General features: G+C 42.8%; 2 protein-coding genes across 2 annotated transcripts; both read left to right on the top strand.

Annotated features, from left to right (window-relative positions):
* The first annotated feature begins 546 nt into the window (after positions 1-546).
* On the top strand, positions 547-21,969 carry LOC130096809 (alpha-2-macroglobulin-P-like). Its single transcript, XM_056263495.1, has 30 exons — positions 547-640; positions 1,029-1,209; positions 1,319-1,475; positions 2,373-2,425; positions 2,548-2,568; positions 2,734-2,899; positions 5,182-5,266; positions 5,483-5,594; positions 5,703-5,823; positions 5,943-6,052; positions 6,145-6,315; positions 6,398-6,631; positions 7,775-7,984; positions 9,738-9,887; positions 10,463-10,588; positions 10,743-10,830; positions 17,799-17,940; positions 18,152-18,377; positions 18,448-18,574; positions 18,652-18,773; positions 18,869-18,920; positions 19,046-19,129; positions 19,212-19,388; positions 19,550-19,625; positions 19,810-19,966; positions 20,825-20,899; positions 20,981-21,143; positions 21,247-21,440; positions 21,524-21,736; positions 21,844-21,969. The coding sequence occupies exons 1-30, from the start codon at positions 555-557 to the stop codon at positions 21,967-21,969; spliced, it is 4,005 nt and encodes a 1,334-aa protein (XP_056119470.1). The 5' UTR covers positions 547-554.
* Positions 21,970-22,040: 71 nt separating this feature from the next.
* Positions 22,041-23,085, top strand: LOC130096702 (murinoglobulin-2-like). The gene is made up of 4 exons (XM_056263324.1): positions 22,041-22,142; positions 22,515-22,598; positions 22,700-22,805; positions 22,909-23,085. Exons 1-4 carry the CDS (start codon positions 22,089-22,091, stop codon positions 22,947-22,949), a joined length of 285 nt encoding a protein of 94 aa, XP_056119299.1. The 5' UTR covers positions 22,041-22,088; the 3' UTR covers positions 22,950-23,085.
* The last annotated feature ends 1,004 nt before the right edge of the window (positions 23,086-24,089 follow it).

Below are 24,089 nucleotides of genomic sequence, written 5' to 3'. Positions count from 1 at the left end.
CCACTGTTTGTCTACGTGGAGTTAAAGGTCAGTAGCTCTACATTTCTCTGTAGATGAGGAAAAGAGTAGGAATTTGTTTTCAGATCACATGTACACTTATATACTTTAAAGATCTGGAAAGTTGATTTCTTGCATGTTATTGACTACTAAGACCTGAACTTCCCAACTTCCCTTTTGACTGCAGATAAAATGACTATTTAGATTTACATGCTTGGGTATTCCAACATGCAACCTTAAAGTTGTTCAACCCTGAATTATGCAGTCAGGGACATTCATAATGAATTTAATGTGTATTTTAATCTGTGAAGGAGTAAAGCAAAAGCATGTCTTGAACTGCTTGTATTTATCATTTATCAAACTCATCACAAATTAATTTTTGGGCAAAACAACAAATTGCATTTTAGCACAGGTTTTTGAACTGCATTGCCTACATGGTTGAATCATTAATCAGATGATCAATAGGCCTACAGATGTTTTGAAGGACCTCCTTTAGCTAGAGTCCCTTTAAAAGAGACGGTCCAGTTCATCTCATGACCTGCTGATCGCTCGTCATCATGACTCTGAATATCAGCTGCTGTTGGAAAGGGCTCCTTCTGCTCTCTTTCCTCCTGAACTGTGTCAATGGACAAACATCCGGGCCGTAAGTTTTTAACAATTTCTGCTGAGGAAGACTGTGTTTTGCTTTCTAAGTGGGATCAATTATAATACCATTAGTTAATGTGTAAGATAAGTCTTGATGATTTCTCCTTAATGGATCTGTGTTGCTCACTAGAAGTTTGCTGTTTAAAAGACAACTTAAGGCATGTATAACATTACATAATTACAATGTATTTTTAAGAGCAACAGTGTTCTTTCGTTAATTAAAGTCATTAGACTTCATTACACAGTTTGCCCTTGTATTCTCACTTCTCATATAATTGATCAATAGCAAATTAACTTTATTGATTTTCACTCCCAGTTTGATTTGTTATGGTTCTTATTGTATCTAACCACTCAGGCAATATTCTATGATCATTATCTCTTGACAGGTCTTTCATGGTGACGTTTCCTGCAGTGATCGCTTCTGGATCTGAGGCCAAACTCTGTGCAAGTCTTCTCAAGCCCAATGAAAGCCTTGTCATGAACATTCATCTGGTTCATGGTAACCAGAGCACTTTACTGCTGCAGGAGAAAGCTGAGGAAGAGTTTCACCGCTGCTTTAACTTCAAGGTCTGCCATCAAAACTTACACATGATGATTATTATCAAATTTATTTCACCATAACGCATCTAGTTTTTGTGATGGCAGGTTGTAAATACAGTATATTATTTCTCATCAGGCTCCTCTGGTCGAAGCAGAATCAGTGCAGAAAATGAAGGTCGAACTACTGGGAAAAACTTTCAAGATGACTGAAGAGAGAAAAGTCATGTTCAAGCCTTACTATCCTCTGACCTTTATCCAGACTGATAAACCTATCTATATTCCAGGACAGACAGGTGAGCTTTGAATGTCTCAAAGGCTCAGTAAATAATGCTGGTGTCACTGATATCTAAACCCTGATCCCAGCTGATGTAACACATACATTAAGTAACGCACGTTATAATCATGCAATGAGCTGATGATCAAAAATTACAAATGTTGTACAAACCGACAGATGGTAAAAGAGCATTAAGTAAACAGTTCAATGGATTTACAAACCAGTAAACAGAAAAGATGAGCAGAAGAAAAGTTAAGGAAAGAAGATAAGGATCAGTAGCTTTGAAATCTAACAGCTTTGGAAACACAAGAATGGTCATCTAGTGTGTTGGAACAATCCCCTCAGAATCAAACATATATTCAGCCTAAATACTGTAATTACAGTATCTATATGATTTTATTTTATATGAAATCTAGAGATACTGTAGATCAGGGGTGTTCTTGGAGAGCCACTGCAGAGTTTAGCGTTAACCTTAATTAAATGTCAGTATCAGGTATCCAGCTAATAAAGTCCTTCAGGTTTATCTGAAATCTACAGGTCTGTGTGTTGAAGCAGGGTTGGGACTAACTCTGTGGCCCTCCAGGAGTTTGACACTCCTGCTATAGATCTTTACATGTGATAATAGCTGTCTGGTATAAGCCTACTTGATTCTAACTGGTCAGCTGCTGCAAACTGGTCAGACATTCTTGTAAAATTATGGCTAAAACAGGCTACTGTTACAGTTGAATTCGGCTCAAAAGACATGTTCACACATCAGCAGAATACAGTTGTCAGCCCTGCATTTGATCCCTAACATGGTTATGTACACAGCTCTGTCATTTACAGGAGTGAAATACTGACTGTAAGCGTTGTCCCTTACATAAGAGCTGAAGAAGCCAAAAGTGGAGTTTTTTTAATTCACATTTCTATTTTACAGTGAACTTCAGAGTTGTTACCATGGATACAAACTTTGCACCCCTTGATCAGCAGGTCTGATGTGTTTATCTTGCATCTTTATCGCCCTCGTTTTCTCTTGCATTTTTTTAATACATGTTTAATAAATAAACACATTTTTGGCTTTTAATCTTTAACTACTATTTGCTCTTTTACAGTATAGTACAGTGGTTATTGAGGTAAGAACACAAAACCTTCTGTGCAGTCAATCTTAACTGTAGAAATTTTGTTATATTTGAAATTATTGTACTTTCAGTAGACTAATTATACATTTCTTCATTGATAGTCAGGAAATGTGTAGCTGACTGTAACTAAATATCTGCACTGTCTCTGGTATTAAACAGGACAGTCAACGTAACCGTATTGGTCAATGGACAAATGTTTCTTCTACAAGGTGGATTTTGCAGCTCTCTTATGAATTAAACCCAGAAGCCCGTCAAGGCATGTACAAACTGAAGGCTTTTATTGGTGACAGGATGATCTCTCATGATTTTGAGGTGAAAAAATATGGTAAGTCATAAAAAGAAATGATTTGCAATGTTGCATGGGAAGAATTTCCATAACATGTAGTAGCTTTTAAAAGGGAACGTCTCGGGTTACTTGACTGTAACCCTGTTCCCTGAAAAAACGGTAATGAGATTCTGCGCTGAGCGCTATGGGAAAACATCTTTGTTTTGACCGGTTGTGAACACAGGGGGCAAACACGCCAAACACTTGGCTTAAATAACCTCTGCTGATGACGTCATTGGAATGCACAAATCAGAGGCTATAAATAGACGTGTGACAGGTGCGCTTTCAGGTCACTGTCTAAAGAATGTTCTGAACACGCCCCCCAGTACAGCAATGCAGCGCAGCATCTCGTTACTGCTTTTTCAGGGAACAGGGATACAGTCAAGTAACCCGAGACATTCCCTTTTAAAAGCTACTCTCAATGCTGCGCTGAATGCTATGGGAACGAGAACTGGAAGTGTCTGGAGGGGCAAGGTTGTTTAGTGTGTGCGCACAAACACGATAATGGCCTCAGACATGATTTTGGGATGTCGACTCAAGGACGTGTGAGCCTGGAGTAACATGAACATCCAAACTATAGAATATAATAAATGTGGTGTGCGGAGAGGACCAGCCTGCCATATCACATACTTGCTGCAACAGGGCACCTCTTGCTTAAGCCCTGGAGGATACATTACATTACATTGGAAAAATAACATTACGATGTCTATCAAAATCATTTTCAATACTAACGTTACATTGGGTTTAATTTGTCTTTTAATGAGATCTACTAATACATATTGTTACTGCCAAGAATTTTCAGAGGTATAAATCCATAGATCCGCATGTTTTGCTTGTGCACCATAATGGTGTGGTGGTAGAACTTTTGCCAAGCGTGTCAGAAGTTACGGGTTCTAATCCACACTCGTATACCGGTAGTTTTTTTTTTTTTTTATCAAAACCGAATATGTTCATCGTTTGGACACGTTTGTATGCATTTTGTTTTGTGATTTCACTGGAATGAATAGAGAGTCTCCGCAACGGCATAAAGCGATAGATTGAAGCGCGCATCCGAGTGAAGACTGTGCGCGAGCCTCAAGTGAATACTGTATCCGCGCCACTGATAGCAGCAGCAATGAGCACTCTGCTTGATTTTAAAACAACACATTTTAGCTCTAAATCGTCTCTTATTTTATAACGAACTAAATTAATGCTCTGCTAGTTAAATGGAGATTTTTTATTTAGTTGTGTTAGGTACATCCGTGCCTCAAAATGTTTCAAGTGGTGGGGACAATATCGACCCTGATAAAAAGTGGTGGGGACATGTCCCACACGTCCCACCCGCAAATTACGCCTATGCCCATACGGCCAGAGAGAGAATGCTTTTCTTGGCATTGAGTATGAAGAGTATGAAGATGAGCTAGGACGATATCTCGATGTCTTAGCACAAGCTCTTAAGACTGGGCTAGTATCAGCCAGTTGTCTATGTAATTTAAAATGTGGATGCCCTGTAGTCGCAAAGGAGCCAGTGCTGCATCCATGCATTTGGTGTATGCGCGGGTTGACAAGGCTAGGCCGAATGGAGGAATCCGAAATTGGTAAGCTTCGCCCCCGAAAGCGAAACTCAGGAACTCCCTGTGTTGTGGCAGAATTTTTTAATATGAAAATAATAGATGTTGGTCTAAAAAAACCAAAGTCGCAGGCACAAAGACACAGTAAGAATATATTTTTTTATTCCGTGACCTTGATAGTTTATCATGGAGACCTTGAAAGAAGGGGAAGGACTGTCTCTTTGATACCTCCCCCTGGCCACCCGACAGAAATCTGTCGTCTAACTTTGATCGTCTGGGTGTCTCTTGTTTCTGTGGCCAGTCTATCTGAAGACTGTCCACAGCATGATTAACTACCTCGAGTAGCTCAATATATGATCTGTCATCAGTAGAGGAACGTTCAGAGGCAGTGCACTCGATATACATTTCCCCAAGAGAACTAACGTCTTCAGCCTGGTCTGAAGAAGCGCTGGAGCGTGCTCCAAAAACAGGCTTAAGGACCTCACGATCTGGTGAAGAACAAGAGAAAGGGAAGGATGGAACCTGAAAGCTCACCTGTCTCAAGTCTATTTATAGCCTCTGACGTGCGCATTCCGATGACGTCATCATCACAGGTTATTTAAGCCAAATTCTTGGCGTGTTTGCCACACGTGTTTACAACCGGTCAAACATAGATATTTTCCCATAGCGCTCAGCGCAGGATTGAGAGCATCTTTTGAAAGGAAACTCTAATTTCTACCTTCTGACTTCTAGTTTTGCCTAAGTTTGAAGTCACTGTAAAAAGCCCAAAGGAAGTGAGTGTTGAAGAAGAGGAACTGATAATTGAGGTTTGCGGAAAGTGAGTGGTTTATTTAATTTCCTGCATTAAGAGAGCATTGTGTTCTTCCAATCTTGTAAAGTTCTTCCACAATTAAGTTACTTTGATTTAATTGTTAATTGTATTCTTTTTTTTCTTTTTAACTGTGGTCATTTATTTACTGTAACCCCATCCTTATGTATTAGTTGTTTAACTCAAACCTGGATTATAGATCAGTTGCTTGTACCTTTTTCACAGATACACTTATGGACAGCCTGTACCTGGTAAATCATGGGTGAAAGTCTGCCGTAATAATTTGTCCTACCAGACCCATCACACCAATCCAGTGTGTTTAGAGGAAACTATTGAGGTGAGTTGAAACGCAGTACAAGTAATTGCATCTTTACTTTCCTCCATTTATCCAATTAAACCACTCTACAGTCAACATGCTATCTTTGTGTTCATTCCTTATAATTAGATAAAAAAGACAGGCTGTGCCATCCATACCTTAGATACATCGGTTTTTCTGAACGCCACACTAAAGGATAGGCTGGAGAATTCTCTTCGTGTTGAGGCAATGGTTACAGAAGAAGGAACAGGTGAGCTGCTGGATTTGGTCAGATCCCATTACCTACATTTCTTGAATTTCTCACTTTTTATGTTTTACTTTAATTTTATTTTAAAGAATATTTATTTTTGGTGTTTTTACTGTTTACAGAGATCACCATGACAAAATCTGAATCTGTAACTCTCACTTATGAAATTGGTAAAGCCACATTTACTGAGCTGCCCAAAACATATGAACATGGATCAGTTATAGAAGGAAAAGTAAGTCTAAAATCAGTTTGTCTCAGTTTAACACCATTGATATGTACAGAATTATTCATTTATTTATTCCTTCAAAATCTTATTTTCAACAGATTAAACTCTCAAATTTCAAAGGTGAACCAATTCAAAACAAAGAGGTTTATCTTATGAAGGGTAACATCTGGCCCCCAAAACTGCTCCTAAATCTCACTACAGACAGCGATGGACTGGCCAGCTTCTCTTTTAATACGTCCAGTCATTTTGAAAGTGATATTAATCTGATTGTAAGGGTGTTTGTGTTCACTTAGTTTTGTGTTCCCTGAAGAGTTCAATTGCATGAGTTATTTCTGATTCTTTGTTATCCAGGCAAGTGTCTCTCAAGAGGGCCGTTATTATGGCCACAACAAGCCTTACTTCTCTACTGAAGAAAAAACAGTCCAGCTCTTCCAGCCTGCCACTCCATACACCCCAACACTAAGTGAATTGATTATAGAGAATTCTGAGCAACCATTAAAGTGTGACTCTGAGTTTACAGCCACCATCAAGTATTATTTTATTGGAGAGACTGCTGAAGACTTCAAAACAGACATTGTCTATATGGTGAGAACATGTGCAGTATTTATATTCAAATCAAAACAAATTACACTTTATTTATAAAGCACTTTAAAACGACCGAAGTAGACCAAAGTGCTGTACAGAAGAATATACAAAAACAGAACACACAATACATAACTCATACAAAACATAAAATACAATATAAAACAAATTAAGAAACAACACAAATAAAAAAAAAAATGAAAAAAAGCCCAGCCTTAAAAACAATAAAATAAACAAAATATCAACTTCTGGTGTTAAAGGCCAAAGAAAAAAGATGGGTTTTTAGAAGAGATATAAAACAAGACATTGAAGAGGCCTGTCTAATAGGCTGAGGCAGATCATTCCATAATTTAGGAGCTGCCACAGCAAAGGCACGGTCCCCTCTGAGCTTACGACTTGTTTTGGGCACATGCAGGAGCAGTTGATTAGCTGACCTAAGAGAACAAGTGGGTGTATAGAGATGTAGTAGCTCAGAAATGTAGGGTGGGACAAGACCATTTAGCGATTTAAAAACAAATAAAATAATTTTGAAGTTAATCCTGAACTACAGGCAGCCAGTAATGCAAGGCTAAAACGGGGGAAATGTGCTCATGTTTACGCGTTCCTGTTAAAAGATGCGCTGCCCCGTTTTGTACCATTTGGAGACGGGCTAAAGAAGACCCACTAACCCCCACATACAGTGCATTACAGTAATCCAGCCGGGTAGGCCTATATATTATTGCAACACATTCTCATCCTTTGGCGTCATATAGGTGATGCCATATGACATTCCGTCGAAATCTTACGCACATGGCATCCTTTAGCGTCAATATAACACGCACTGTTATGGGTAGGTTCAGGTCTGGGGTAGGGTTACGGTTATGACGCCTTGGGATCTGCTTCTCATATTGACGCTAAAGGATGCCATGTGCGTCGGATTTAGACGAAATGTCAAAAGCGTCACCTATGTGACGCCTTGGGTTCTGCGTCTCATATTGACACTAAAGGATGCCATGTGCGTAAGATTTCGACGAAATGTCATATGGCATCACATGTATGACGCCTTGGGATGAGAATGGGCTGATTATTATTTAGATGTTTTTGTTTAACAGTATTATTTGGCTGCACTAGTCAGTTTGTTATTAGAGTGTCATCTGTCTGTTTCAGGTCTTGTCGAGAGGAGTGATCGTTCATCATGGATATGAGAAGGTTGAAGTGAAGTCTTCTAATGGAGCAAGAGGCACAATGTCGTTCAAATTTTCTGTTGGTTCAGATCTGGCTCGTGTACTGCAAATTCTGGCATACTGTGTTCTGCCCAGTGAAAATGTTGTTGCTAGTAGCAAAAATGTCGACATTGAAAAGTGTTTCAAAAACAAGGTATGTATTGTAGCTTTAGAAATGATTCTCTCTTTACTTTACTTTACTGTATTATAAAATACATTTATTGTATATACAGGTGAAACTCGAAAAATTAGAATATCGTGCAAAAGTTCATTTATTTCAGTAATTCAAAACTTAAAAGGTGAAACTAATATATCATATAGACTCATTACATGCAAAGTGAGATATTTCAAGCCTTTATTTGTTATAATTTTGATGATTATGGCTTACAGCTTATGAAATCCCCAAATTCAAAATCTCAGAAAATTTGAGTATTGTGAAAAGGTTCAGTATTGTAGGCTCAAAGTGTCACACTCTAATCAGCTAATTAAACCAAAACGCCTGCAAAGGGTTCCTGAGCCATGGTCTCTCAGTCTGGTTCAGTTGAATTCACAATCATGGGGAAGACTGCTGACCTGACAGTTGTACAGAAAACCATCATTGACACCCTCCACAAGGAGGGAAAGCCTCAAAAGGTAATTGCAAAAGAAGTTGGATGTTCTCAAAGTGCTGTATCAAAGCACATTAATAGAAAATTAAGTGGAAGGGAAAAGTGTGGAAGAAAAAGGTGCACAAGTAACAGGGATGACCGCAGCCTGGAGAGGATTGTCAGGAGAAGACTAATGTGAGGGGGAGCTTCACAAGGAGTGGACTGAGGCTGGAGTTACTGTATCAAGAGCCACCACACACCGACGGATCCTGGACATGGTCTTCAAATGCCGTATTCCTCTTGTCAAGCCGCTTCTGAACAACAAACGTCAAAAGCATCTTACCTAGGCTAAAGAAAAAAAATAACTGCTCTGTTGCTCAGTGGTCCAAAGTCCTCTTTTCTGATGAGAGCAAATTTTGCATCTCAATTTGGAAACCAAGCTCCCAGAGTCTGGAGGAAGAATAGAGAGGCACACAATCCAAGATGCTTGAAGTCCAGTGCAAAGTTTCCACAATCTGTGTTGGTTTGGGGAGCCATGTCATCGGCTGGTGTTGGTCCACTGTCCTTTTTTAAGTCCAGAGTCGCCGTAGCCGTCCACCAGGACATTTTAGAGCACTTTTCACGCTTCCTTCAGTAGACAAGCTTTGTGGAGATGCTGACTTCATTTTCCAGCAGGACTTGGCACCTGCCCACACTGCCAAAAGTACCAAAACCTGGTTCAATGACCATGGGATTACTGTGCTTGATTGGCCAGCAAACTCAACTGACCTGAACCCCATAGAGAATCTATGGGGCATTGCCAAGAGAGAGATGAGAGACATGAGACCGAACAATGCAGAAGAGCTAAAGGCCACTGTTGAAGCATCCAGATCTTCCATAACACCTCAGCAGTGCCACAGGCCGATCACATTCATGCCACGCCGCATTGAGGCAGCAATTTATGCAAAAGGGGCCCAAACCAAGTACTGAGTACATATGCATGATTATACTTTTCAAAGGGGCTGACATTTCTGTATTTAAAATCCTTTCTATTTTTTTTTTGATTTCATGTAATATTCTAATTTTCTTAGATTTTGAATTTGGGGATTTCATAAGCTTTAAGCCATAATCATCAAAATTATAACAAATAAAGGCTTGAAATATCTCACTTTGCATGTAATGAGTCTATATAATATATTAGTTTCACCTTTTAAGTTGAATTACTGAAACAAATGAACTTTTGCACGATATTCTAATTTTTCAAGTTTCACCTGTACTTTACTGTATTACTGACTGTATTACTCTATTACTAAAAGAAATCCTATTCACTGTATGTCACAGGTGTCTCTGCAGTTTTCTCCTGCTAAAGCGGTTCCTGGTGAGAAAAACACTCTCCAGCTCTCAGCTCAGCCTGGTTCACTGTGTGGCCTCAGTGCTGTAGATCAGAGCGTCCTGATCCTGAAGTCAGGAAAACGTCTGGATGCTGACAAGGTGTAGATGCTTTAAGATTAAGTATTGATTCAATGTGTCTTCATAATGGGAATCTACAGTTGGAATTTAGTGATAACAGACTTTAGTTATTACTGCTATGATCTGTCGAGGAAAAATTACTTGGGTGAGGTCAAAATTAAATTCAGACCAGGAATTTGTCTTTTAAAACTTTATTCTTGCAGCAAGAAGGTTGTCTGACATACAGAACAATGCTCTGTCCTCAGTGAGAAGACACAATCTCTCACTTCCCCATCATATATATACTCCCCATCTAATGACCTTGGAGGCCAGGGTGTAATCTCTTAGAACACAAGATATTTTGTACACTCTCACAAAAGACAATTTTCAACAAGTTTCAACACAGCATAGAACATATAGAAAACAACCGAATATGTTATTTAAAACACTCATGTGATATACATACTCATGTATGACACACATATGACACACTACTCGTAATGGCACATGTAACACATATTTGTAACTTTACTTTAATTTGGAATTAAAGTTTTGTTGAAAATACATAAATTATTTAGAAATCATACTGATAGTGTGTGAACGTGGTCCTGTCACAGGTCTTCAACTTGCTGCCAGTGCAGTCGGGGTCAGATTATCCTTATTCTGTTGAAGATGAGCGGGGGTGTCTGCATGTGAGACCCCGTCGAGCTGTGCCGACAGACAACGCCTATGAATCCTTAAAGGTAACAGGTGGATTATATGTGTGGCAGTGCTCTAGATAATGATTAGGAGAGTATTTACTGCATAAGTAAATCCATAAAAAGCCCTCTTACTGACAATAAAAAGTTATTTGTATTTTCATGACTTTTATTGTGGTTCATCGTTATCATTTGACAGAGAGTGGGATTAAAGATGGCAACAAATTTGGTTGTGCAAGTTCCTCAGTGTCTGTCATACAGAGGCTTAATGTATCACCGATACCAAGGTAGGCCTACTTATAAATATAGGTACTGTTATTACAATCCAAGCTGTAATGTTTTAATATGTAGGTGCTTGTTATGAAATATATATAAAAAAAAATATGTTAAATTTGTGAAATTGTGAAACTCACAATTCATACAATTCCACAATTATAGTGATGTAGTAGAAGACAGTTTTCCTGGGGTCATAAGTTAACTTTGAGTCAGTGTTATTATTGGTACAAAAAAAATCAACTATAAAACATACTCGGTTACCTAACGTAACCTCGGTTCTCTCTAGAGAGGGAACGAGTATTGCGTAAGTTTAGCTTACGCTACGGGTAAAGTTCATCTTTTCTCTAGATACTGAAGCCAAAATTATCCTTAATTTTGTAAACTTTGTCAACGCAGTGCAGCAGCTGCAGACCTAGAGCAGGCTGTCTAGCGTGCTCATTGGCTGCCCTGCGGCAACTGCAGCAGCCTACCAGTGAGCCTGGCGTGACGTCACGCCCAATGGTGACGCTTCGCGCCCACTACGCGTCACAGCCCACTCAAGTGGGTGTGGCTTAGTGTATAAAAGCAGGGGTCGTAGGCTGCTTCCCTGGTTTTCATCATCTGAAGCGAAAATCGCTCGTGGCGCAGGCACGACCGGTTACGCAATACTCGTTCCCTCTCTAGAGAGAACCGAGGTTACATTAGGTAACTGAGTACGTTCTCTTACGAGAGGTTCTCTCGTATTGCGTAAGTTTAGCTAGCCTGCAAGGCGGGAACTTCCATGTTATAGAATCTCACAAATGTAGACGGGGAGGCCCAGCCCGCCGCCATACAGATGTCTTGAATGGAAATTCCACTGGACCATGCCCACGACGAGGCCATGCCTCTTGTGGGATGAGCCCTGATGCCCAAAGGGCATTGCAGACCTTTTGACGCATAAGCATCAGCAATTGCATCCACTATCCATCTGGAAAGGGACTGTTTCGAGCCGGCGAGACCTTTGGCGCGCCCACCAAACGAAACAAAAAGCTGTTCAGAACATCTGAAAGGGGCGTAGCGCGTAACGTAAGCTCTTAGTGCCCTAACGGGGCAGAGGAGGCTGTCGCTGCTCTTGCTGTCGGATGCTGGCAAAGCCGACAGAGAAATGTCCTGTGCTCTGAAGGGAGTGACAATCACCTTCGGGACATAGCCATGTCTTGGTTTGAGGATGACCTTAGAGTCATTTGGACCAAACTCAAGGCACGCTGCGCTAACAGATAGTGCGTAAGTCCCCCACATGTTTAACTGATGACAGAGCCAAAAGAAAAACGGTTTTGAGCGAGAGGTATTTTAGATTCACTGAATCTAATGGTTCGAAGGGATGCATCTTTAGGGCCTCTAGGACCACGGAGAGATCCCAAATAGGAACCGAAGGTGGGCGCGGTGGGTTCATCCTTCCGGCTCCTCTCAGGAAGCGGATGACCAACTCGTTCCTTCTTAGCGACCGGCCTTGCTTCGACTCAGCGAAAGCTGCAACGGCCGCCACGTAAACTTTGAGCGTGGATGGGGACCTGCCCTTATCCAACAGCTCTTGAAGGAAACCGAGCACCTGCGAGACCTCACCCATACATGGGTCCAGATTTTTGTCGGTGCACCATTTGGAGAACACAGACCATTTAGACGCATAGAGCCGTCTCGTAGAGGGAGCTCTAGACTGTGTGATCGTGTTTATAACTCCTTCTGGCAGGACAACGGGTATCCGTTGATCAACCATACGTGCAGAGACCAGCGCTCTGGATGGGGATGCCAGATTGAGCCACGGGCTTGAGAGAGGAGGTCCCTCCTCACCGGAATCGGCCACGGGGCTTTGTGTGACAGCCGTGTTAGTTCCGGGAACCATGTTTTGTTCTCCCATCGCGGGGCTATAAGGAGCACCGGGCTGCGCGATTCCCTGATTCTCTTGATTACTTGTGGTAACATAGAGATCGGAGGGAAGGCGTACAGTGGGCGGCTGGGCCAGCATTGGGCCAGCGCATCCTCGTTCTTTGAAAAGAACACTGGGCAATGAGCGTTGTCATTTGACGCGAATAGGTCGACTTCCGCTCTGCCAAAGAGGCGCCATAATAACTGGACTGTTTGGGGGTGTAGAGACCACTCCCCGGGGGGGATATTGTCCCTGGACAGTCTGTCCGGGCCATCGTTCAGGATCCCTGGCACATGCGTCGCTCTCAGCGAACGCAGGAAGCACTGGGCCCAAACGAGGAGGCGTTCCGTCCGATCCCAGAGGCTCCTGGATCTGATACCGCCCTGACGGTTCATGTAGGACACAACGGACGTGTTGTCCGAACGGAATAGAACGTGTTGGTCCTGTATGAACGGGAGGAAGCGCTTCAGCGCCAGCTCACCAGCATCTCCAGACAGTTTATGTGAAGGCGTTTATCCCGGTCTGACCAAAGGCCAAAGACCGGCCTGCCCTCGAAAAGGCCTCCCCAACCTGAGTTGGAGGCGTCTGTCGAGATGACCTTTCGGTGCGAAAGCTGAAATGCAGCTCTGAGACACTCTGATTCGCCTGTAGCCGCCCGTCCATCCTTGGCGAGGTACGCGGGCGTTCAACCAGCGTTGTAGCGGGCGTATGCGCAGTATGCCCAGCTGAAGCACTGCTGCAGCTGAGGCCATACAGCCCAGCATCCTCTGAAACATTTTCAGGGAGGCGGTTTTGCCCTTCTGGAAAGATGCGGCTAGGTGTCGAACACGGCGCGCATGCTCTGTCGACAGTCGAGCCTTCATAGCCAGAGTCCAGTTCCATTCCTAGAAAGGAGATTGACTGGCTGGGCAGTAATGAGCTCTTGGTCCAGTTGACCGTGAGACCCAATCTTTCCAAATGACTGAATAGCATAGTTCTGTGAGATACGAGTTCCATCTCCGACTGTGCTAAAATCAGCCAATCGTCCAAATAGTTCAGAATTCGCACACCCTGACTTCTCAGGGGGGGCGAGCGCCGCGTCTATGCACTTCGTAAATGTACGGGGTGCCAGGGACAGGCCGAACGGGAGGACGGTGTACTGATATACCTGGCCGTCGAAGGCGAATCTCAAGAATGGCCTGTGACGGGGTATAATCTGTATCTGAAAATAAGCGTCTTTCAGATCGAGAGATATAAACCAGTCCTTCGGGCGAATTTGCGCGAGAATCTGTCTGGTTGTAATCATTTTGAACGGTCTTCTCATGAGAGCTTTGTTCAAAAATCTCAGATCCAAGATAGGTCTCAGACCTCCGTCCTTCTTCGGTACGAGAAAATAACGGCTGTAAAAGCCTGACTCGCTCAGAGAAGGCGGTACCGGTTCTATAGCCCCTTTGCACAGCAGTTTGGCTATTTCTGCGCGGAGTAGATGTGCTACTTTCGCATTCACTGTCGACTCGGTCCGTGCGTGGAAACGCGTGGGACGGCGAGCGAACTGTAGTGCATAGCCCTGTCTTATTGTGCTCAGCACCCACTCTGAAACCCCTGGAATCGCTTCCCATGCTTTTGCATGTGTGGCCAGGGGGAGAATGGCCTCCGGGTCCCGATCGCCGCACACTGTGGGCTTTGGAAACTGGACCGGAGATCGCGGCGCGGCGCGCGTGCCCTCAGTGCTTGAACAAAGCGGCTCGCTGACAGCCGCTTTCGGCTGATTCGTCTGTAACGACCCGATTACACTGAATGGGGAGCGTTCTACGATGGCTTTTTGAAGCGCGAGCGGCGCTTGAGGCGGAGCGATTGACAGTAAGCGCGAGTGCTCGTGAGCGAGCTCGCGACATACATTCGCAGTTTGACCGGTATGAGTGCTTAAATACGGCGGCTCGCTGACAGCGATGGCACGCCAACATGACATCATGACTTTGCGTAAACATACACGCCACTTTCAAGTCAAATGGCGTGTTATCTATACGCATTTTGAGCTATCCGCGTGTATGTCCACGCCGAAATCTTTTGCGTGTATGTCTACGCCATTAAATGTCCGAGTGATTCCGCGTGTATGTGTACGCCGTTAAATGTCCGAGCGAAACGAAGCAAAATCTATATCTACATCTGTGGAGCGATATTTCTTTTCCTAGGATGGTAGGGGAAGACTCATAAATGGTATTAACCCCAGTGACGGGTAGGTTTAGGGACGGGGTTGGGGTAGGTCATATATTTATATATATATAATACAGTAATATAACGTTAAGTCAAGGGCGTTGATAAACACGCTGAAAAGCGATTATGCGTGTTGATAGCACGCCAAAAACGGAAATACGAATTGGCGTGTCATACAAACGCCATTTCATGAGATCAGTCTGGGCACGCTGTTTCATATATGGCGCCCCGGTTACCTTGAACGGGGAACGTTTTCTGAGAGCTTTGTTGCGAGTGAGCGGCGCCGGAGGCGAGGCGTTTATTATTAGTAAGCGTGAGCGCGCTGGGGCGGGCATGTAACTTACATTCGCAGCCTGACTCATATGGGTGTTCATGTGCGGCGGCTCGCTGAAAGCAACAGCTGGCTGTTTTAAATGAGACGACCCGGTTACTGTGAACGGGGAGCGTTTTATGAACATTCTGTGACATGCGAGCAGCGCCGGGGACAGTGTGTCTGTTAGTAAGAGTGACCGCTCGTGAGCGGGCACATGACTTACACTCACAACCTGATTTACACGAGGTTGAACTGGCCGTGTGACAGAGCGGGCATGAGATGGACGCGAGCGCGAGTTCACATCTAACACTCGAGCGGCATTTGCCAGCTTTATGAGAGTGAGCTCGTTGGGCATGAGGGACACATGAGTTATAGTGCTTGTGTGTAGGGGTGAACACTGGAGTGTGGGCACATTCTCTACACTTAAAACACCAGCGGCGTGAGCCGGATAAACAGAAAATACACTCTTTATGAGATTACTGTGGGTCGCTGTAAAAACGGCGGTTGTGTGTAGGCGAGAAGGTGATATAACTGGCTCGTTGGCTGCTAAATACTCTCTTGCAGTAGCCTTCTGTGAGGGGACTGACAAGGCGTGGTGTTTTGACGGTGGTCCGGCCGCAGCGGGACTTCACCGTATTTTCTCCCTTGATGTAAGGAGGGCTTCGCTTGCTCGGGCTTCAACACAATCCTAGGCCGAGGTCCCCGCGGGGGAGCCGGCCTGTGGCGGCTATCCGAGCGCGACCTAGGGCGGCCGCCCTGTCGTCGCTGTGAAGCGGCAGGCTTGGCTGGACTTCGAGTCGAACTTCGAGCAGGCGGCTTGTCACGTGAACGGCCAGTAGCTGAGCTCAAGCGTCGTGGCAGAAACAAATTCATGGCCTGCGAGGTCTTCTGCACTTCGGAGAAGCGATCCACGATGCCGTTGACCGCTGGGCTGAAGAGACCGGTAGGGGAGAGCGGCGCGTTGAGAAACGTGGCGCGCTCAGATTCCCTCATGTCTGCGAGCGTCAACCAGAGGTGCCTCTCTGTGACGGTGAGCTCAGCCATGCATCTGCCGATGGCCTGTGCTGCAGTCTTAGTGGCGCGAAGGGAAAGGTCTGTCGCGCTCCTCAGGTCAACGACCGCAGCTGGATCCGAGCCCTTCTCGTCCCATTCGCGGAGGAGGTCGGCTTGTAGGATCTGGAGAATGGCCATTGAATGCAGGGCGGAAGCAGCTTGTCCGGCGGAGAAGGCGCTTTCGACGGGAGGGCAGACTTTGAGCGCCATCCGCTTATGGCTGGTATGAGAGGAGCAAGAAAGTGAAACTTTGCACATGCGAAAGAGAACGTCTGCGCACATCCAAATACTTATTTTAAATGCAAAATTGATTTTCGTTCGCTCGAAATATTTTCTTATCTGCGAGACGAACGTTTCTCCGCAAAACTCAGTTCACACGCGTGCGAAATGACATTTTGCGCGCTCAAAATGTGATCTTGCGCGCGCAGAATTGTGACCGAATTCTAACGGTACTGATCCACTTGTCCGTGCGACACTTCAGTCGCGTCGCACTCCACTTTATTCCTATGGGTGACGTCACGCGACTTTAACGCACCCGCAAAGCATCCCGGTAAGGCGGCGCTTCATTTGGAAAAATGCCCAGCTTTATGCAAATGAATCCGTCAAACGCGACGTGTCTATCCAATAGAAGTAGTCTCTCGAGGGGCCTTTGTTCTAGACTGGCCGCTGGGTCAAAACCACGCCCATAGCGGTAAACTTGAGGAACGCGCATCAACTTACAAATGTGGAGAGGGTGCGACACCACGCTTCAGTCGTGTCGCAAAAGTGGATCAGTACCGTAACGGTGCGGATCCACTTGTCCGTGCGACACTTCAGTCGCACCGCACTCCACTTTATTCCTATGGGTGACGTCACGCGACTTTAACGCGCCCGCAAAGCATCCCGGGAAGGCGGCGCTTCATTTGGAAAAATGCTGCGCGTCAAAAAGCTGGCCGATGCTCATCTTTATGCAAATGAATCCGTCAAACGCGACGCGTCTATCCAATAGAAGTAGTCTCTCGAGGGGCCTTTGTTCTAGACTGGCTGCTGGGTCAAAACCACGCCCATAGCGGTAAACTTGAGGAACGCCCATCAACTTACAAATGTGGAGAGGCGTGCGACACCACGCTTCAGTCGTGTCGCAAAAGTGGATCAGTACCGTTACCCCATACATAGGTAGCTCTTGCGACCCGCAGCCTGCATACCATGCCGGAGGGAAAACGGAAGTGAAAGGACATCTCCGCGGTTTTAAAGGGGCCGTGAGCTTAACTCCCACCCAGCTCCATCCACACACACAGAATGCCCCCCCCCCCCCCCCAAAAGGGTCACCCCATTACAAACACATTAACTTTGGGAGCCATAACATACTAAAACTAAAATAAAAACTAAATAAACTGAAACTAAGAAAACTCTGACAGCCTCAGGACTAAAATATATCTGTATATGAAAATAAAAGAATGTGTATTAAAATGATGATCTGCCATCCATTTTCTGTTCACTTAGTGTTGTTCACATACTGTACATATCACTTAAAACAACAAAATATAACTTTTTTACAGTGATGTATCGTTATCATCATGTTCCAGCGGGACTGATGCCTGCACGACTGGAGGCTGATTATGATTCTGACAGTAGTTCTCCAGCAGTGACGATTCGGACCGTCTTTCCAGAAACGTGGATCTGGGAACTTGCTGAAGTGGGGTATGTGAAGCATTAAGCATAATCAGTGCATCTTATTACTCCTCTTTAAAACATCATCTCCCCTCACACCCACTGGACACAAAATACCTTGCTTGCTTTGCAGATTCTGAATCCAGTTATTTTATCATCTGTGTGCTGAATGTTGTTATTTAATACAGGAAAAATGGCAGAGTCAGAATCAAATATGCCTATTGTTGTAATTCCTCCGCAGGGACTCTGGATCAGCTCAGGTTCCTGTCACGGTTCCTGACACCATCACCTCTTGGGAGACGGAGGTCTTCTGTCTGTCCTCTGAAGGTCTGGGTCTCGCTCCTCCTGCTCAGCTGACAGTTTTCCAGCCCTTCTTCCTGGAGCTCTCTCTGCCTTACTCCATCATCCGTGGGGAGATCTTTGAGCTGAAGGCCACTGTCTTTAACTATCTGTCCAAGTGCATCATGGTGAGATTTCAGACTCAGTCTAATCAAATCATATCAAATATGCCACTAATCATGTGTGGTTGATTGACAGGTTAAAGTGACTCCAGCTCCGTCCTCAGACTACACTCTCAAAGCCTCCTCTGATGATCAGTATTCATCCTGTCTATGTGCTAATGGGAGAAAAACCTTTAAATGGACCCTCACTCCTTCGGTTCTTGGTGAGTTTTCCAGTCTGAATCATTGTTTCTCAGTGTTTGTGTCTGTTGTATCTTCACGTACATGTCTTGTGTTGTAGGAGTCTTGAATATTACTGTCAGTGCAGAGGCAGAGGCGTCCCAGACTGTGTGTGACAATGAGATTGTGAGCGTCCCAGAGAGAGGACGCATTGACACGGTCACACGAAGTCTGCTTGTACAGGTCAGCGCACGTCAAATGTCTCTTAGATATCATTTACCCTTTATCATAATGCTTATGTCAGTATGATGTGTTGATGTGATTGTTTTATGCTGCAGGCGGAAGGAACTGAAAAGACAGAGACTCAAAGCTGGTTATTGTGTCCAAAGGGTTTGTCCACAGATTTTTTTATATATAGATTTAAAATGTATATTTAATTTTTATGTTATTTAATATTAAACCATAGTGTTACTCTGCTGATCACTGATATGTGTTTCTGTCTGTCTGGTTTGTAGGTGACAGTCTCTCAGAGGAAGTGGCTCTGACTCTCCCTAAAGATGTGATAGAGGGATCAGCCAGATCCTCTGTTTCAGTCATTGGTAAAATTTACAAATACAAGCAGAAATGAGGAGATTGGGTTTGGATTTATAAAATGTAGTTTCATTTGTGTATGGTTTATAGGAGATATATTGGGTCGTGCACTGAGGAATCTTCACGGATTATTACGGATGCCGTACGGCTGTGGAGAGCAAAACATGGCTGTTCTTTCTCCCAATATTTACATTCTGCAGTATCTGGAGAACACAGAGCAGCTCACCTCAGCCATCCGAGAGAGAGCCACAGGCTTCCTGAAGAGCGGTGAGAGACATAAATCATGTCAAGGAAATACTGAGATTGTTTGATAGCAAATTATACATTTTTCAACACAACTGAATTTCATTCAGTAAAGTTGAATAATCAGACACATTGAGTCAACCCAAACAAACTGTTGAAGTGTTAACCATTATTACACCAAACAGGATACCAGAGACAAATGAACTACAAGCATTTGGATGGATCTTACAGCACATTTGGTTATGGTGAAGGAAATACATGGTAAATATATTTTCACTATTACTTTTGTTAAACAAAAATAATATCAAGGTAATCTACAATAATAAACCCAAGAGAATAGTACAAAAAACACATTTAAAAATGTGTCTCAGTTCAAATTATTTGTTTTGAGATTTATGATGGTGAATCATTAAAACACCTTATGACATTTCTTCCACACCACCAGGTTGACTGCCTTTGTCTTGAGGTCTTTTGGCAGAGCACAGAAATACATATTTATTGATCCAGAAATTATCCAGGGTGCAAAGAATTGGTTAATAAGTAGACGGGATTCAGACGGCTGTTTTATCCAACAGGGAAGCTTGTTCAACAACAGAATGAAGGTCTGTCAACTTCAATCCATATCTCTCTATCTCTCTATCCAGAACACCATAGCAAAAATGGTCTAGTAACTATCTAAAAAGCCTGGAATCTAAGACCTGTAAAAGTTTGAGCTTTTTTAAAACATTAAGACGTTCTCAAGCCAACATCAAAGTTTGTCTAGATAAACTTTCCTTTAATAGTTTGTGGTCGATTGTTTCTTCTTTCACACCTGACTTAAGTCTACAGTACCTGGGTCTACAGTCAGTCGACGTCGACGTTAGTTTCGCTGTATCTGGGTCTTGTCTACAATCGTCATCCCCGTTCAGTAATATTTATACTCTAGCGCGTCTCCTCATCGACACTGGCCGAGTCCCCTAACCCTAACGTGCTGCGCAGCAATAACTAAACAGACAGACTTCAGACAATGCCTTTGACCATTCTTTAATCACGGCTGGAGGATCTCAGACAAATATCAGAGAGAATCCCACCCACAAAAGGAATACAACAGTTTTTATAGAAATAGGAGCTTGGCCAAAATGACATGATACATTACATAACTCCCCTACAATTTGATTAGATCTCAAATCATTAGAAAAATAGAAAAGGGTTAGAAGTTCATTTGATTATTCAATATGTCATTAAACTAAGACAGTATATTTTTTATATTGTCTAGCCAGCATCTCAGAAGTTTCCACTGGTTTCAAGACAAACTTCCGAGTACAATTTGTTCAAGTGGTAGAATGTTAGGCCTAAAGGAGAAATAAGTTTAGATAATAGAGTTATGATTAGCTTGATAAACAGTTTACTATTTTATTCATTAAAAAATCACAAGTTTGAGTGTGTTGCTTTATTTATCCTTCATTTCTCATATATTCCAGGGTGGAGTGAATGATAATGTGACCATGACTGCCTACATTACTGCATCATTGCTTGAACTGGAAACTCCAGTCACAGTAAGTTCATCTTCAGGAAACACAGTATAAACTCATAGAAAAATGACACTCACAGTGTCTGTTTCTCTGTTTTTGTCACAGGATCCTGTCGTCAGTAAAGGTTTGTCATGCTTGAGGTCCGTCATTGAGGATGTCAAAAACATTTACACCACTGCTCTGCTCGCCTACACTTTCAGTCTGGCTAAAGACACGGACACTCGACAGCAGCTTTTCAAGAAACTGGAGGATGTTGCTATTTCAGACGGTAAGAGGTTTGTTTCTGATGACTTTCTGTTGTCTATTATGGCTGTCCTATTTTTGTTTTTTATCATGCTCATTGAGTTAGGCGTGTGTCTTTTGTCCTCAAGGGTCTCTTCTCCACTGGTCTCAGTCTGCATCTGCTGATGACTCTGATTCTCTGGCAGTGGAGATCAGCTCATATGTGCTGCTAGCTGTTCTCTCTGCAGATTCAGTCACTACAGCTGATCTGGGCTATGCTAACAGGATTGTCAGTTGGCTTGTGAAGCAGCAGAATGCCTATGGAGGATTCTCCTCCACACAGGTTACTCAAACTACTCCAATCAAACACATTATTACCGGTGTGAATGAGTAAAAGTGACATTACTGAACACAATTATTTCCCAGGACACAGTGGTGGCTCTTCAGGCTCTGTCTTTGTACGCCACCAAAGTGTTCAGCTCTGCCGGCTCCAGCACAGTGACTGTACAGTCAGCAGGAGACACTCACCACTTTGATGTCAATCAGGACAACAAGTTACTGTACCAGGAGAAGCAGCTGCAGACCGTTCCAGCCAAATACAGCATTGAAGTGAAGGGCTCAACCTGTGTGTCTGTGCAGGTCTGTAGTGCGTTCAGCTTCATTTACTCACACTCCCTTTCTCTCTTGGCATTGTGGTTACTCTGCTGTGAGATGAATTATGAATATGTTTGTGTTGACTATCTCAGATGGCTCAGTTCTACAACATTCCCACTCCTACTGAAGCTAAAACATTGAGCATTGACGCTAAGATTGAGGGAGATTGCAAGAAAACCTTTGGACAGTCTCTATTGTTAAATTTCACTGTGAAGTAAGAACAATAACTTTATGCTATAAGACATGATTTTGTTTGTGGCTTTAGTTCAGTCAACATGAGCTCTGATAGTTCATATTTATTTTTTCCAGATATGATGGTCCACAGGAAAGGACTAACATGGTCATTGTGGATATTAAACTCCTATCTGGATTCACAGCTGATACATCAATGGTACGTTTGACTATGTGAAGCGATTCATTATTAGATTTACTGTACTATCTCTGTGAATCTACTGTATGGTCTCTGTGAATCTACTGTACTGTCTCTGTGAATCTACTGTACGGTCTCTGTGAATCTACTGTACGGTCTCTGTGAATCTACTGTACTATCTCTGTGAATCTACTGTATGGTCTCTGTGAATCTATACTGTACTGTCTCTGTGAATCTACTGTGTCTCTGTGAATCTACTGTAAGATGGTGCAGCTATGGCCAATATTGTCCTCCTCACTTCTTGTTGAACAGCATGATAGCTTACAGAAAATAGCTCTCCAGTTGTGCATTGTAACAAATCATACCTTTTTTTTTAAATCACTTTTTCCACAGCTTAAAACTCAAAGCACTTCAAGCGCATCACTTGTGGAACGGGTCGATTCTAAAGATGATCATGTCATCGTGTATTTGAAAGAGGTGGGAGAACAGCAACATTCATATGATAAGTTACAGTGATTCCTTCACATTTTATCTAAAATTTTCAATCATTTCCATGATTTATGTTTATCCTCCTGCAGGTTCCAAAAAATATTCCTGTCAGTCACCAGTTACAATTAAAACAGATTGTTCCAGTGAAGAATCTCAAGCCAGCTGTGATTAAAGTGTATGATTATTACCAAACAAGTAAGATTTTATGTGCCTTTTAAAAAATAAAAAATAAATAATATGTGATTCAAAAGTATCAGTTGGCATTAAGCTAATTTCTCATTATCAACATTTCCCTCAGGTGATCTGTCAGAGACTGAGTATTCATCCCACTGTGAGTGAAGTGTCATGCCTCAGTTCTGCAGCTCGGATAAATATATTTGAATGCTAAATGTTTTTATTCAGTGTTTATTCCTTTTTCTAGGCAAATTAGTTTCCTGATTAGCCTTTGTTTTATTAAACCCAAACAACCTGAAAACACTTTGGTGAGATTATTGTATTTTTGTTATTGAGTTGCTTACATACTATGGAAATATTTCAGTGTCAGATTAGATATTTTTCCTTGAGACAGTCTAGGTGCATCCCAATTCACATAATTATGCACTATTCTAAGCCATTTTATAGTTTAAATAGAATGAGTAGTTTGTTCACACTGAAAATTTCAACAAGAAATAGTGCACTTTAAATGGATGATGCACTTTAATAACCAAAAAAAAAAAAAAAATGATTGAGTACATACAGTATTGTATAAGTGCATAGTATATAGTACTGTACGTAATTTGGGACACAGCTACTGGCACAAGAATACATTTTCAATACATTCTAACAGGGCCGTCGCTAGTGGGGTGAAAGGTGGTGACAATTATAGGGGCCCCCGCTGCCCAGGGGGCCCCACAAAATCCAGCAGTTATACTATTTAGGCCCCTGTTGTATGAATAATTCTAATATTTATATTAGTTGTATGCCTGAGATTTAAATGAAAACCACAAAAACGTGCAATTTGGGTAAATATTTTTCCAAATATCTGCTTCTCTTACCTCCATAAAAATGGTTTAGTCCGACCTAAAGTATTTATTAATTATTCAGTCAGAGTCAGTGACAAACATCAGATGGACCCAATAATATTGTAAGTCCCACCCCAGGTCATGAACAGAACCAATCAGAGTTGAGGCGGCAGCCTGAAGTTAACGATGAACTTGGTGGAAGAGCAGGAGACTGACTGACTGAAAAATGTCGGGGAAAAGAAAACATAAATCAGGGAACCAGAAATGCCAGGAAAAGACGGAGAGGGAGGCAAGGAGAGTGGTTGTATCCCAGTCGATCAACACGTTCTTAAAGACCGGTAATATATTGTTATTTCGCTGGGAATTAGAAAACTTGCGTCTACAGTCTGCCGTGTACAGTCATTTTTTATTATCGGTGCGCACCGCAATCGACCGAATGATTACGTGGTCTAATTCCTGTCTTTTTACACTGGGAGGG

Source organism: Rhinichthys klamathensis, unplaced genomic scaffold (assembly GCF_029890125.1).
Source record: "Rhinichthys klamathensis goyatoka isolate OS25496 unplaced genomic scaffold, OSU_Roscu_1.1 h1tg000206l_1, whole genome shotgun sequence".
NCBI lineage: Eukaryota > Metazoa > Chordata > Actinopteri > Cypriniformes > Leuciscidae > Rhinichthys > Rhinichthys klamathensis.
This window is presented reverse-complemented; position numbering and strand designations above follow the sequence as displayed.

What these genes read in the sequence shown, in the direction of transcription:
- LOC130096809 (XM_056263495.1), top strand. Translation starts at nt 555, where the DNA reads ATGACTCTGAATATCAGCTGCTGTTGGAAAGGGCTCCTTCTGCTCTCT. An exon ending in ACGCCTATGAATCCTTAAAG is followed by an intron (nt 10,589 to 10,742) that starts GTAACAGGTGGA and finishes ATCATTTGACAG; the next exon opens with AGAGTGGGATTAAAGATGGC. An exon ending in TGTTCAACAACAGAATGAAG is followed by an intron (nt 19,967 to 20,824) that starts GTCTGTCAACTT and finishes CATATATTCCAG; the next exon opens with GGTGGAGTGAATGATAATGT.
- LOC130096702 (XM_056263324.1), top strand. Translation starts at nt 22,089, where the DNA reads ATGGTCATTGTGGATATTAAACTCCTATCTGGATTCACAGCTGATACA. An exon ending in TCATCGTGTATTTGAAAGAG is followed by an intron (nt 22,599 to 22,699) that starts GTGGGAGAACAG and finishes ATCCTCCTGCAG; the next exon opens with GTTCCAAAAAATATTCCTGT. An exon ending in GTATGATTATTACCAAACAA is followed by an intron (nt 22,806 to 22,908) that starts GTAAGATTTTAT and finishes CATTTCCCTCAG; the next exon opens with GTGATCTGTCAGAGACTGAG.